Raw genomic sequence first — 14,565 nt, forward strand, 5'->3', positions numbered from 1 at the left:
GCACTGGGGAGGCTGAGATGAGCCACCCAGAGCCTGTACCCCCGCCAAGCCAGGGCTCTCCTCGTCTCCCCTAGTGCCCCCCAGTATCGAGCCGGGCCTGGTCAAAAAGGCAGTGCTGGAAAATGCCTCCGTAAACTTGGAGTGTCTGGCTTCAGGCGTACCCCCTCCTGGTAAGTAAGACCCCTCCTCTTGGCTGAAAGCCACCTCCAGCCAACCCCAGTTCCCCATCCAAAGAGGTGGGGCAGTGCCGCAGGCACCACTCTGGCTGTGGACAAAGCAGGATGAGATCAGCAGGCCTTCCCCTTCCCTCCCCAGCGTTCCCCTCTTCCTTCTCAACAGCTGTTTATCCAATGCCCATTACATGCCAGTCACTGCCAGGGCCCAGAGCCTTTGCACTGGTGTCTGAAACAAACCTGCCGGGTTTCTGCTGAGTTTGTGGCTTCACGGGGCTGCCCCGGGGCTGGCGGTGAGAAACAGGACCTCCATCTGGGCCTCTTCTCTAGACCAGCAGTTGAGCAAAGGTCTGGGAGCTAGGGCTAGGTGTGGGTGCCCGGCAGACAGGATGGGCCCAGGAAGGGGGTCCGTTTCCTGTCCCCCATCTGAACCAGGTCAACCCTGCTTTGCCTGGGGTGGTGAGCCCTGGAGGTATTTGCCCTCTGCCATGGGGAAACCCTCTTCTGGGATGGACCCTGGCAGGCGGTAAGGAAGTTGAAGATACAATCGGTCGTTACTAATTTATTTATTATCTCTTTATTAACTTTATTTTTTAAATATATTTTTAAATTGAAGTATATTGGTTTACAATGTTGTGTTAATTTCTGCTGTACAGCAAAGTGATTCAGTTATACATATATATATATACATTCTTTTTCTATATGCTTTTCCATTATGGTTTATCATAGGATATTGAATATAGTTCTCTGTGTTATACAGTAGGACCTTGTTGTTTATCCATTCTATATATGATAGCTTACATCTGCTGACCCCAACCTCCCACTCCATCCCTCCCCCAACCCCCTTTCCCTTGGCAGCCACCAGTCTGTTCTCTATGTCCATGAGTCTGTTTTGTAGATAGGTTCGTTTGTGTCATATTTTAGATTCCACATATAAGTGATATCATATGGTATTTGTCTTTCTCTTTCTTTCTTCACTTAGTATGATAATCTCTGGTTCCATCCATGTTGCTGCAAATGGCATTATTTTGTTCTTTTTTTATGGCTGAGTAATATTCCATTGTATATATGTGCCACATCTTCTTTATCCATTCATCTGTTGATGGACATTTAGGTTGTTTCCATGTCTTGACTATTGTGAATAGTGCTGCTATGAACATGGGGGTGCATGTAGCTTTTTATAATTGGTCCATATTTATGAGGCTGCTGTTTTGGGGTATACCATGTTCTCCTCTAAAGATCTCCCTCATGGGTGGTCTCCTGGCAGAGGGGAGGACGTGAGGGGCTGGGCTGACTTTGACTCTCCTTGCTCCTGGCTGCCCCAGCCTGCATCCCTCTCTGCCTTCGGTTCCATCTCAGACAACGCTGCCCTGTTCTGCCCCGCCCCCCTTCCTGGAGAACACTGGCTTTCTCCAGTGCCTGAAATAAAGGCACACCATGTGGCCACCCAGGAAGCCTCTCCTGGATGCCCATGACACAGGGCACAGTCTGAAGGGCTGGCAGGGACCCTTTCATCTCTCTTCTCTTCACCAGATATCTCCTGGTTCAAGGGCCACCAGCCTGTCTCTGCCCAGAAGGGAGTGACGGTGTCAGCTGATGGGAGAGTTCTCCTCATTGAACGAGCCCAATTTTCTGATGCTGGGATCTACCGCTGTGTGGCATCCAATGTGGCAGGCAGCACAGAGCTGCAGTATGGCCTACGGGTCAATGGTGAGCTGCCCTGCGACTAAAGGGATCCTTGTCCCAAAAGTTGTCTTCCATCCATTTGTCCCTCAGTCTCTTCATCCATCTGTCATCCATCCATCCATCCTTCCATCCATCATCCATTCATCCATCCTTCCTTTCATTCATCTTTCCTTCCTTCCATCCATTTATAATGTATCCATCCATTCATTCATCTATCCATTCTTCTATCCATGCATGGAAACACCCAACTGTTCTTCCACTGATCCAACCATCCATCCAATCCTCTGCCTATCCGTCCATCCACCCATCTACCCATCCAGCTGTCCATCCCCCCAACCATCCATTTATTCAAACATCAATTCCTCCATCTATTGAGTACAGGCGAACCTCAGAGATACTGCAGTTTCATTCAGTTCCAGACCACCACAATAAAGCGAATATCAAAATAAAGCAAGTCACATGAATGTTTTGGTTTCCCATTGCATAGAAAAGTTCTGTTTACACTATACTGTAGTCTAGTAACTGTGCAGTAGCATTATGTCTAAAGAAAGTACAGACCTTAATTAAAAAGTACTTTATTGCTAAAAAATGCTAACCATCATCTGAGCCTTTGGTGAGTCGTAGTAGTAACATCAAAGGTCACTGTTCACAGATCGCTATAACAAATAGAACAGTAAGGGAAAAGTTTGAAATATTGCGAGGATTACCAAAATGTGACACAGAGACCAGAAGTGAGCCAATGCTGTTGGAAAAATGGCACCGATAGACTTGCTCAAGGCAGGGTTGCCACAAACCTTCAGTTTGTAAAAAACACAACATCTGCAAAGTGCAGTGAGGTGAAGCACAGTAAAACGAGGTGTGCCTGTACGTGCTCTGGGCAGACCCTGGGGCTGCAGCCCTGAACAAGACGGACCCAGGAGCTTTCAGTCTAGTGGAGGATATAGTAATTGGATACTTACCCAAAGTACTGTTTCATGACAATTGTGATAAGAGCTAGGAAAAGTGAGGTACAATTGAATGCCTGGAACTGGGGCGCTGACCTGGCCTGGGGGGTCCCAGGAGGCATCTTTGAGAGCTGGATGCCTAAACGGAGACCATGTGCCAAATGCTAAGGCTATAGAGAATTTGAGAAACTGAAAGGAGGCTGGGGGCTTGGAGCTTGCAGAACAGTGAGAGGAGGGGCCAGGGTGGTGCTGGGGACCAGATGGAGGCTGGAAACATTGGGTCTTTATCTTAAGAGCAGGGGGTAGGTAGCTGGACAGGAGGCTGGGACCCTGGGTGTCATGGCTCATGCCTCCCAGATACAACTGAATCTTCTGACCCCTTTCTGCCCACGAGGGGCTGTCTGTAGGCTGATACCTCTGAGCTGGAAAGCAAAACCTGCCCAGGGATTCTCAACCCGGGTTACCCCTATACCATCCCCATGATAATGACCTCATGCTGACCAGAAAGCCCAAGTTCAGGTGCTGCTTCTGCCACTTCCTAGCTGGTCAGCCTTGGGCAGGTGACCTCCCTCTCTGAGCCTCAGTTTCCCGTCTGTGGAAGCCGCGTGGTGGAGCTGGAGGGATGAGATGAGCCACCTCAAGGACTGTGCAGTGCTGCGCCCGTGTTGGGAGTGGCTGTCCCTAAGGTTTTGTTTGTGGCCGTGTGCTCCTGTGTGGGTACCCAGCCCGGGGCCCTGCCTGCTTCACCCCCAGCGGGGCTCAGCCGGTGCCCTGTGCCGCCCTCACCCCGCAGTGCCTCCGCACATCACTCTGCCACCCAGCCTGCCGGGCCCCGTGCTGCTTCACACCCCGGTTCGGCTGACCTGTAACGCCACGGGAGCCCCCAGCCCCATGCTGATGTGGCTGAAGGATGGAAACCCCGTGTCCACGGCAGGGACCTCTGGCCTCCAGGTCAGTGGGGCTGGGTGGCCCTGACTCACCTCCCGGGTGCCTCAGTAGGTGCTGGGAGCAGAGGTCAGGGCCTGGGAGTGCCGAGGGGAGAGGGAGACAATGATGGCCCAGGATGGTCGGCTGGAGGGAGGAAGGGGAGCTGCTGAACGGAGTCTAGAGCCAGGTGGTCTCCAGAAACATAATGCGCACCACCAAGGTGAACCGAATATGTAATTTAAAAATTTCTAGTAGCTGCATTAGGATGAATAAAAAGAAACAGGTGAAACCAATTTTAATAATGCATTTTTAAGGAATTCCCTGGTGGTGCAGTGGTTAGGACTCCTTGCTTCCACTGCAGGGGCCACGGGTTCGATCCCTGGTCGGGGAACTAAGATCCCGAAAGCCTCACAGTGCGGCATAAATAAATAAATAAAGTGTCCTTTGGCTACTTTATTTATTTATTTATAAATAAATAAAAAGTGAATATTAAAAAAAACCTGCTGTATAAAAAAATACATTTTAGTTTACCCAGTATATCCAAAAAGTATCATTGCATCACGTGATCATTATAAAAAATCGTTAACCAGACATTTTACATTCTCCTTTTTGTACAAACTCTTTGAAATCAGTTGTGCATCTTACACTTGGGGACCAGCCCTATTTCAAGGGCTCCCTAGCCATAGCCCTACTCCAGGGGACTCTTTCTTAGGACCGACGTTGTTCCCCACCAGCCAGCAGAGGTCCTGAGGTCTGGGTAGAGCTCGAGGTTCCTCAGCATTGTGGCGGGCCCCGGGGGTCTGGGGCAAGCTGCCCGCTGTGCCTGCCAGCAGGGCCTGACCTCACGTGGACTTCCTTCTGGGCCACAGGTCTTCCCTGGGGGCCGGGTCCTCACGCTGGCCAGTGCCCGGGCTTCCGACTCCGGCAGCTACTCCTGCGTGGCCGTGAATGCAGTGGGCGAGGACCGCCGGGACACCATCCTGCACGTCCACAGTGAGTGTCAGGCCCTGGACTCTGCCGGGGGCAGGCCGGCGGCTCAAGACGGCAGGGCTGGGGCATCCCCGGGGGTTGGATGTGGGAGGTCTGGCCTGAGACTGTGTCTGCCTTCACGTAGGGGTCAGTTGGACCCCCAGAGCCCTCTCCTAGAGTGTGAACTCCCCTGTTGTGGACAGGTGGCCGGGTGGGCCCTTTCCTCAGTGGTTACATCTGGTACAACTAAAGTACAAAATCATATTCAGGATATTGATGTTGTTATAATGCACCATCCTCTTCAGGTTTGGGGGCCTCCTCTAAAGGTCATCAAGGGGAGGGCAAGAGGGCTGCAGCTCAGGGGGTGGGCCCTCATGCTGATGGTGACTTCCCATCCCTGGTGTTTGCTCCTGGCTGCTGAGACAGCCCCTGCCCCGCCCCCTCCCGCAGTGCCCCCAAGCATCCTTGGAGAAGAGCTGAATGTGTCCGTCGTGGCCAACGAGTCAGTGGCCCTGGAGTGCCAGAGCCACGCTGTGCCCCCTCCCGTGCTGAGCTGGCGGAAGGACGGCCGCCCCCTGGAGCCCCGGCCTGGCATCCGCTTCTCCGCAGACAAGGCTTTGCTGGAGGTGTGCGGCCTCCCAGGCCACCAAGGGGACCCCCACTGTGAGCAGAGCTGAGCCCCGAACAGGGCGGGCTGAGGTGCCCCCGTGAGCATCAGTTCAGCTCACTGTGACCCGCAGGCCCCTCCAGTCCAAGGACCCATCAGAGCTGCTTCCAGCCAAACAGGGATGGAGAGCGAAGCCCCAGGACTGAGCCCTCAGTTGGTGGGGGGACTTCCCTCAGGACCCCCACGAGTTTTTCACTCCTTGTTCAAAAGCCTCCTTGCCTTTGGGCATTTAAGGCCCTTCATCTGGCCCAGCAAGGCAGGGGTTAGTTAAGGTCAGGGACTCTGGAGTCAGCCTGGATTTAAATTTTAGCTCCACCTCCTCCCGACTACTGCACCGTTGGGTGGGTCGTGTTCTGACCACACTGGCCTCCCGTCTCTCACCTGTGAGCACCTGGTGCCTTTCTTCTGGGGTGGCTGGGAGAGTTCTAGAGAATGCCTGTGAGGTCCCACCTGCCCCAGAGAAGAGCTCATCCATGTCAGCTGGGGGAGGGGAAGTACCTCTCCAAGGTGCTGGGAGAACGCTCCACTCCAGCCTGCCCCTCCTTCTCCCACCCCTCTACATCTTGTGATATGATCATTCCCAACTCTGAGCCCCCTTGTTTGGTTTCCTCTGCCTGGAATACCGCCCCCTCCTTCCCTTCATTCTGCAAAGCCACAGCCTAGCTCCATCACCCGCCTAGGTCAGGATCTGACCCCTGAGGACAGGGTCCCCTCCGCCTCCTCCTCAGAACAGGAAGTGGGGTGAGGCTGGCAGGGCCGCCATTTGTGCCCAGTCCGTGTCAGGCCACCAAGGCCCTGGCTTCCAGAAACTTCCCGGTACAAGAGGCGCAGCAGGTGCCACCACTGCTCCCTGGTTCCAGGTGGGAGGGGGGACTCAGCAATGTAAAGTGACATGCCCAAGGTCACACAGTCTGTCCGGGGGTAATCCCATCTGCGCTGCCCCCGCTGATGGGTTGTTTTTGCTCTCGGCCAGGTGGACAGAGCCGGGGTGGCGGACGCAGGCCGCTATACCTGCGAGGCGCTGAACCAGGCAGGCCGATCGGAGAAACACTACAACCTAAACGTCTGGGGTGAGGGTCTCCCGGGCTGGGCTGGGGTCCCTCCCCCTGCCCCTGTTAGGGCTGGCTCTCAAGCCCTGGGGTTGGGGCTGCCTTGAGTGCGTTCTAGGATACAGCCCTCCTCCACCCCACCCTCTCCCCCCCGGGTCCCTTTCTTATCCCAGCCCACAACTTCCTGCCCACCTCACCTCCTCTCTTTTACTCAGTCCCTCCAGTGTTCCCCTCACCAGAGCCTCGCACCCTGACTGTGACTGAGGGGCACCCCGCCAGGCTGTCCTGCGAATGTCGGGGCGTCCCCTTCCCCAAGATCTCCTGGAGGAAGGACGGTAGGATGGCTGACCTCGCCCAGCCCTACCCTCATTGCCCCACCCAAGGAGGCTGCTCCCTGCCCTCGCTGGGTGCCCCCACTCTAGCTGAGTTGGAGGTGGGTGGGCTTACAGCCCTAGGGGGTGTGGGTGCTGGTTACAGAAGGCCCTTCAGCCCCTTCTCAGCCAATGAGAGCTGGATTGATCCTCAGGCCTCACTTCAGATGTCTCTTCTTCCAGGAAGCCCTCCCTGACCTCCACCCCAGTCTAGGCCTCCTTGACGCCACCCCTGTATGTTAGCTTGTCATATTACCCACCTTAGTCCTTCAATGTCTGCTCCTCTGTGAGCCCGTGAGCCCTGGGAGGCACTGTCTGGGAATTCAGCAGTGGCTAAGACAGTGCCCGGTACAAAACAGGTGCTCGATAAATATTTGGAATTCATTCATTTAACCAGTATTCGTTGAGAGCCTCTCTGTGCCAGGCCCCATTCTAGGTGCTGGACATACAGCAGTGGATTGACGCAGTCAGATAATAAATGCGAAGTTAGTACAGGCATACCTCGTTTTATTGTGCTTTGCTTTACTGAGTTTCGCAGATGTCTTGTTTTTCATAAATTGAAGGTTTATGGCAACCCTGCCTCCAGCAAGTCTATTGGTACCATTTTCCCAACATTTTCCAGCATTTGCTCACTTTGGGTCTCTGTCACATTTTGATAATTCTCCCAATATTTATAACTTTTTCATTATTATAATTATGTTTGTCATGGTGGTCTGTGATTAGTGATCTTTGATATTACTATTGAAAAAAGATTATGGCTTGCTGAAGGCTCAGATGATGGTTAGCATTTTAAAGTATTTTTCATTAAGTTATGTACATTGTTTTTTTAAACATAATAGTGCACACTTAATAGACTAAACATAATTTTTGTATGTACTGGGAAACCAAAAAAATCACGTGACTCGCTTTATTTCGATATTTGCTTTTTGCGGTGGTCTGGAACCGAACCTATGATATCTCTGAGGTATGCCTGTAAATGACTTAATACCTGACATGATAAGTGCTATGGAGAGAAATAAAAGCCAGGAAAGGGGAGAAGTTGTGAGGGGGGAGGGAGGTGGGATTTGCAATTTTAAGTTGGGTGGCCAGGGACCTTTGACCAAGCAGATGTGGAGAAGGTGAGGGATGAGCATGAGGATATTGTAGGGAAAAGCATTCCAGGCAGAGGTGATGGCAGGTGCAAAGGCCCTGGGGCAGGGATGAGCCAGGCATGTTTGAAGAACAGCAAAGAGGCCAGTGGGGCTGGAGCAGATTCAGCAAGGGGACGGTAGCAGGAGATGGTCACCTGAGCGATGGGGGTGGATCAAAGGCTGTAAGGATCTCAACTTTTACCTTGAGTGAGATGGGGCTTCTGTAGGGGTCTGGTTTGTACTCTAGATGGTTCCTGCCAGCATGATGAGAATAGAGCATTGGGAGCAAGGGTGGGAGCAGGGTGGCCAGTGAGGGGGCTCCTGCAGGGACTCTGGGCAAGAGATGCTGGCACTTGGACTAGGTGGGTATCAATGAGGTGTTGGAAGGGGGCCATAGTCTGGATGCATTTCAAAGGTGGTGCTGGCCGGATTTTCTGACGGCTGGGATGGGGGCTAAGAAGAAGGAGGAGTTGGGGAATGACTTTTGACCTGGTAGTCGGGAGAGTGATTCTGCCATCACCGAGATGGAGAGGCTGCAAGGGCAGGTTTGGGGGAGCAGATAGGGAGTTTGGGGCATTTAATTTTGAGATCTGTTAGACACCCAACAAGTTGTCAAGTGGGCAGTCAGACATAGGTGTCTGGAGCTCAGAAGAGAGGTCTGGACTAAGAATAAATCCAAAAGTGACAAGACAAGTCGAGGTCACCGGGGGAGAGAGCATGGACAGAGAATAGAATGTAAGAGCGAGGAAGAATGTCATGTGGCCACCTAGTCTCCTCCCCCTGCTGGGACACATGCTGATGGATGGCCAGAGCCCAGAGGGCCGCTCTGCTGTGAACAGGTGCAGGATGTTGGAAGTTAGTGTTTAATCCAGTGCCTCTTGTTTTACAAAATCCTTCCCTGCATCGGGGTCTCTTTGCTGCCAGGTGTGCCAGCTGCTTGGTCTCCCTCGCCCATCTCTGTAGCCAGCTGGATGGGTCATTCATTCGATAGCCTTCACTGAGCGCTATTATATGCCAGGCCCCAGAGAGCCTCTAAGGATCCCAGGGGGAAAGTGAGGCAGGGTCTGCCCTCCAGGACAGCCTACGCCAGGGCAGGATTCGGACGTGCCACCTGCAGGCTTATCTGTGTTGGGCAGAGGCTCAGTGTTATGGGAGATCAGAGTGGGTTCCGGGATCAGATTTGGTGCTCAGGGAAGGCTTCTTGGTGGAGGTGACATCTAAGTGGGCACCTGACGCATGAGCAGGAGCTGGCCAGGATGGTTGGGAGGACAAGTGTTCGAGGTGGAAGGACCAAGGACCAGGGGCTTCTTTCTCATGCCTTCAGGTCAGCCTCTGCCCATGGATGGGGCCGGCCTTGGGCAGGTGTCAGCTGTGGGGCGGCTGCTGTATCTAGCACAGGCCCAGCCAGCCCAGGAGGGAACGTACACCTGTGAGTGCAGCAACGTGGCCGGAAATAGCAGCCAGGACCAGCATCTGGAGGTGCATGGTGAGTCAGGCTGGGATGACCTGAACCAGGCAGAAGGGGCCAGAAGGGGCCCAAAGGGTGGGCAGCCAGGTGCCCTGGCAGGACAGACGTCACCCCAAAACCCAAGCAAAGACAAAACAGGGCTGATGAGAGCACTTTCCTGTTACCCCTTAGCTCTCTGGCATTTCAACTGCCCCCTACCCCCAGGCAGCTTCTTACAGCTCCTGACCTCAGCATGAGAGAGGGGGCAGCGTGATCCCAAGAAGCCCCCAGTGGTCCAGAGGGGGAAAAAAACACAGCTTGAAACAGTTGGAAACTAAAGAAATGTAAAATTGATATGAAGCTCCTATATGTGATGGAAACATAAGTCTCCATCTACTTGTCCTGCCGGGATGAAATTAAATATCTCAACCTTGTAAAAATCATTCTAGAAAATAAAACCAAGGAAAATGCTGTTCAGCATCTTGGGGAGAACCCCACCTGTGGAATAATCCCCCGCCCTCGGCCAGTCCTAACAGCTGTTTACGTTCTGGGAAGCCTCTGGTTTCTAAGGAAGAAAACCTCTCACAAATCTTCAGGGCTGTTCTGTGAGCTCATTGTCCAAACGGCAGGCCTTCCTGTGATTCACAGGGTGTGAGAGAGGGGGCCATGGGGTACTTTTCTAACCCCATTATAGAGATGCACTGTGGAGGCCCAGAGAGGCGAGGTCACCTGACTGAGGTCACACAGCCAGTGAGGGACATGGAGGAACACAGGCCAAATGGAGGCGAGCCCAGAGCCTGGCATGTGGCGCGTGTTTGGTGCCCGGCGGCCCACTTTCCCTGACGTGCTTTCTCCCCATGCCAGTTCCCCCTCAGATCGCGGGCCCCCGGGAGCCCCACACACAGGTGTCCGTGGTCCAGGACGAGGAGGCCACTCTGGAATGCAATGCCACAGGGAAACCTCCGCCCAGGGTGACGTGGGAGCGGGACGGCGAGCCGGCGGGGGCCGAGCCTGGCCTGCGGCTGCAGAGCCAGGGTCAGAGGCTGCACGTGCAGCGGGCTCGGGCTGTCCACGCCGGGCGCTACAGCTGCGTGGCCGAGAACGTGGCCGGGAGGGCCGAGAGGAGATTTTCGCTCTCTGTGCTGGGTGAGGACTGGCGGCCTGCTGGAGGAGGGCAGGAAGGGGACCAGACTGCAGAAGGCAAGGCTGCTTCTGTCCCCAAGCTGTGCTCCTGGGGCCACCCCCTTGTTCTGCCAGGAGTCAGACCCCTCTGGGTAGGGCTCCTGTTGGAAGAAGCTGCAAACGCTGCTCTCAAAATCAGGATTGGCTCCAAATAGCCCTCATTTCCCTCCTTCCCTGTCTCCCGTGTTTGCTGCTCCCCTTCTCTGTTCCGGGCATTCTTTATCCTGCATGACTCGTATGTGATGGGGGAATTCGGGGGTTCCCCGAGAGATCAGGAAGATCCTGACCGCTGTCCTGGGAAGTCAGGGCAGCTTCCTGTAGGAAGTGACCTTTTAGCTGAAATGCAAAGGCTGAGTAGCGGTTCATCGGGAGCCGGGGTGAGAGGAAGAGTGCCAGGCAGAGGGAACAGACTCTGCGGAGGGCTGGAGCATGTTCACGGTGGCTAGAAGAGCCTTGTGATTCCAGTCTCTTACTGAGCTCCTACTGCATGCCTCAGGGTGGAGGCGGGGAGTGGAGAGAGACAAGGAGGGAGAGGTGGGCAGGGGTCCTTTAGGGAGGACCCTCTCATGTCTCCATCATTGCTGGGATTCCCCAGCCTCGCCCACCTATCCCTGCCTGATAGAGTGTGGCTTTCTTTCTGAATGGAACTCTGCTCTGTGGATTTAGGGACCCATCTGGTGTTCCCCTTTGCTCTAATTCCCGTCTCGTTTGCTCAGTCTTTGCTCCTTGCCAGGCTCTGTGCTAAGCGCTCTACACACGTCCTTGTCGAATTCTCCTGGCATTCCAACGAGGGGTCGGGGAAACTGGGGCCCAAGCCTGATGCCAAAGCCCAGCCCGTGGCCATCACTCACGCCCTTCAGTGGGAGCAGCTCTGATCTTGTTGCTTCTGCTCCTCAGGCTGACCTAACTGGGGGACGGGGGTCCTCGGGGAGGGCATTGGTGGGGAGGCAAGCAGGAGCGTACAGCCCCCGTCTGCATCCTGAATGCGGCTTCTTCTCCGTGTCTAGTGCCCCCAGAGCTCATTGGAGACTTGGACCCACTGACCAACGTCACAGCTACCTTGCACAGCCCCTTGACGCTGCTCTGTCAAGCCACAGGTGTCCCACCTCCAGGGGTCCTCTGGTTCCGAGGGGAGGAACCCATCAGCCCTGGGGAGGACACCTACCTCTTGGCAGGTAAGGTGCCAGTCAGCGGAGTATCTGGTTATCGGGTCTGGCCCTCCACCTCTGTCCATCACATGCCTGTGACCTCTGGTCCTGCACTGCCAGGCTTGGTTGGGATAACCGTTTTAGCTGTTGGTCCCCATAAACACTGGTCAGGTGAGGTGCTCCAGGAAAAAAAAATCAGATTTAAATAAGTTTGGAAGAGGCTTCCTGTTCTGCTCTCCTGGAGGCTCACAGTGACCATCTGTATAGTCAAGGTTCTGATAAGTCCTGCAGAAAAAAATTCTCACGGCACCTATGAAACAGCATGGAACCGTAACCAACTTTGGGAAATGCTCATCTAAGCACTTTCTCCTTTGAATATCCATCTTCCTCACAAAGTTGGTTTGTGATGGTTCTTGCTGGAGTACAAATGGGGTAACTGAGGCCCAAGAGGCAATATCCCATCAGAATCTTGCAGGGACTTCCAGGCCCCCTGAAGCTCAGCCTCAATGACCCCTCAGTTGTTCCAGCTGGGATGGTAAATAAGTTTCCCCTTGTGCACCACTTCTGAGCACTTGGTGGAGGCCGCCAGATTCAGTGTGATGGTATGAATTCAGAGACTGCATCTGGGCCCAGCAGAAAGGAGAGTGGCGATCAATTAGTGCTGTCTGCCTTGGGTGCAAGAATAGCAGTGATGATGTGTATCTGCCTTCCTTGGGCTGGTCTTAGGAGATCCTTGCATTCCTCTGAGAGGAGCTGGTTCACCTCTGAGAGGTCCTTGGGAGAAGGTGGCCTTTTACAAGGTCCATCAGAGTCGAATGAGGGTTCTGATCTGAGCCAGGACTACATAAACCATTGCTGTCCTTTTAGCCCCAGCCAACCCACAGAAGAGAGGGTAGCCAGGTGACAGATCCTTCTTACTAGAACAGGGTCCTCAAGTTTACCCTGGTGTAGGTCTAATGTCCAGGGGGCTCCATCTATCTGTTTACCCTCCTGGGCCTCAGTTTACCCGTCTGAGGAATGGAACACTGTGGGAGGCAGACACCTATACCTCTAAATATAATGCCTGGCATGCTCCTCTTCCTGGTGGGCAGCCTGAGCTCAGCTTGGGACAGAAGGCTGCTCATAGCTGTGCTTGGAGCCCACTCCCCCCCTCCCCAGGTGGCTGGATGCTGAAGATGACCCGGGCCCAGGAGCGAGACAGAGGCCTCTACTCGTGCCTGGCAAGCAACGAGGCTGGGGAGGTGCGGAGGAACTTCAGCGTGGAGGTCCTGGGTGTGTCACCGCCCCATTCTCATGGGCACCCACCCATCCTTTCCCTCCGGCCTGGGAGCTTCTGGGGGTGGGGTCTGGCACCGGCAGGAGGGAGAAGCCAAGCCTTGTTTTCTTTGCCTCATCAGCAACCTCTTCTCTGAGGCTGCCATAGAACTTTCCAGAAACAGCTGGAACTAACCCCAGATGAAAGGGGGAAAAGATTTTCAATACCACCCAACTGCCTTCCTCTGATCAGGGCCTTCTCCCAGAGGCACTGGTACTTCCCTCAGCCGGCTGCTGAGGGTTAGGGTTGGGGTTAGGGTTAAGGTTTATTAAACTCACAGCCCCGTGGCGGCAGGCGTGAGGGGATGGGGAAATGGAAGAGAGGTGCCATGGGCTCTTAGCTTCCTGCTCCGTGGTTGTTCGGCATGGTCAGTTAGCATCTGTCTTCCCTGCTTCTCCCAGTTCCTCCCAGTATCGAGAACGAGGACCTGGAGGAGGCAATCAAGGTTCCCGAGGGGCAGACGGCTCACCTGACGTGCAATGTCACAGGTAAGGGACACACGCAGTGAGCTGGAAGAAGGGTGAGAGGCAGCTGTGAGAAGGAGGGGGTCCCCGGAGATCTGGGCTGCCTGCCCCCAGCCCTACTGCTCCCCACGGAGGGTCTCTCACCATCTTGGCCTTTGCACTCTCTGTGCCTCTGCCCCAAACACTCTTGCCTACTCCTCATCTGACTACAGAGCTCAGCTTCCAGGACCCTCCACAAGGAGTCCTTGGCTGACCCTTTGGGCCCATGGGCTCCTACAGGTCCCAGTGTTCCCCTATCCCAGCACTGACCACACGGGGCCATAGTGGCCTTGTGACATCTGTGTACCCCAGCCAGGCTCTGAGCTCCTTGAGGACCAAGGGCTACCTTGTCACCATGATTCCCCCAGTGCCCAGCAGAGTAGGCTCCCATTAATGCTTGTGGGCTGGGAGAGATGGATGGATGGATGGATGGATGGATGGATGGATGGGTGGAAGGGATAACTTGCCTTTCTGTCCTACCTGTCTGTACCAAGCCATTCCTGCCCACAACTGGGTAAGGAAAAGGCAATCAAAGCACACAGGAAAGGGCCCAGGCCAGGCTTGGTGGCTGCTTCTGTGTCTTGCCCTGCTGCATGGGCCTCTGGACTAGGATGGAGAATTGACGTCCCCTGCCCCATCTTGCAGCAGCCTCTGACCTCTTGTTTGACCTGGTCGAAACCTGCTGAAGCATTTCACTTGCCTCTCCCCTCTGCATACAGGCCACCCACAGCCCAAGGTCACATGGTTCAAAGATGGCAGGCCCCTGGCTGGCGGAGGTGCCCACCGCATCTCTCCAGATGGAGCCCTCCTGCAGGTCCTCCAGGCCAACCTGTCTAGCGCAGGCCACTACTCCTGTATTACGGCCAACGCCATAGGAGAGAAGACCAAACATTTCCAGCTTAGCGTCCTGGGTAAGTGCTAAGCATCTTCTGGCCACCCTAGGTGCCGGCATGAGGGAGACCAAGGTGACCAGCTCCTTACAGACAGCTTCCCACAAAGCACTTTACTATTTTTTCTTCCATGTCAACAACAACAAAAATAATAATAACAGCTC

The 14,565-nt window shown here is 54.3% G+C and overlaps 1 protein-coding gene across 2 annotated transcripts in view; it reads left to right on the forward strand.

Annotated features, from left to right (window-relative positions):
- HMCN2 (hemicentin 2) overlaps positions 1–14,565 on the forward strand; it is a 154,877-nt gene that overhangs the window by 85,483 nt on the left and 54,829 nt on the right. For both annotated transcript variants that reach the window (XM_082400654.1, XM_082400653.1), the window contains exons 37-49: positions 75–170; positions 1,707–1,883; positions 3,597–3,754; positions 4,600–4,723; positions 5,150–5,325; positions 6,340–6,436; positions 6,631–6,750; positions 9,241–9,402; positions 10,228–10,509; positions 11,553–11,720; positions 12,852–12,965; positions 13,410–13,496; positions 14,231–14,422. In XM_082400654.1, the coding sequence (XP_082256780.1) occupies positions 75–170; positions 1,707–1,883; positions 3,597–3,754; positions 4,600–4,723; positions 5,150–5,325; positions 6,340–6,436; positions 6,631–6,750; positions 9,241–9,402; positions 10,228–10,509; positions 11,553–11,720; positions 12,852–12,965; positions 13,410–13,496; positions 14,231–14,422 (1,953 nt within the window). The remainder of the gene's footprint in view (positions 1–74; positions 171–1,706; positions 1,884–3,596; positions 3,755–4,599; positions 4,724–5,149; positions 5,326–6,339; positions 6,437–6,630; positions 6,751–9,240; positions 9,403–10,227; positions 10,510–11,552; positions 11,721–12,851; positions 12,966–13,409; positions 13,497–14,230; positions 14,423–14,565) is intronic.

Source organism: Balaenoptera borealis (genome assembly GCF_965194805.1).
Source record: "Balaenoptera borealis genome assembly, chromosome: 8".
NCBI classification, from domain to species: Eukaryota; Metazoa; Chordata; class Mammalia; order Artiodactyla; family Balaenopteridae; genus Balaenoptera; species Balaenoptera borealis.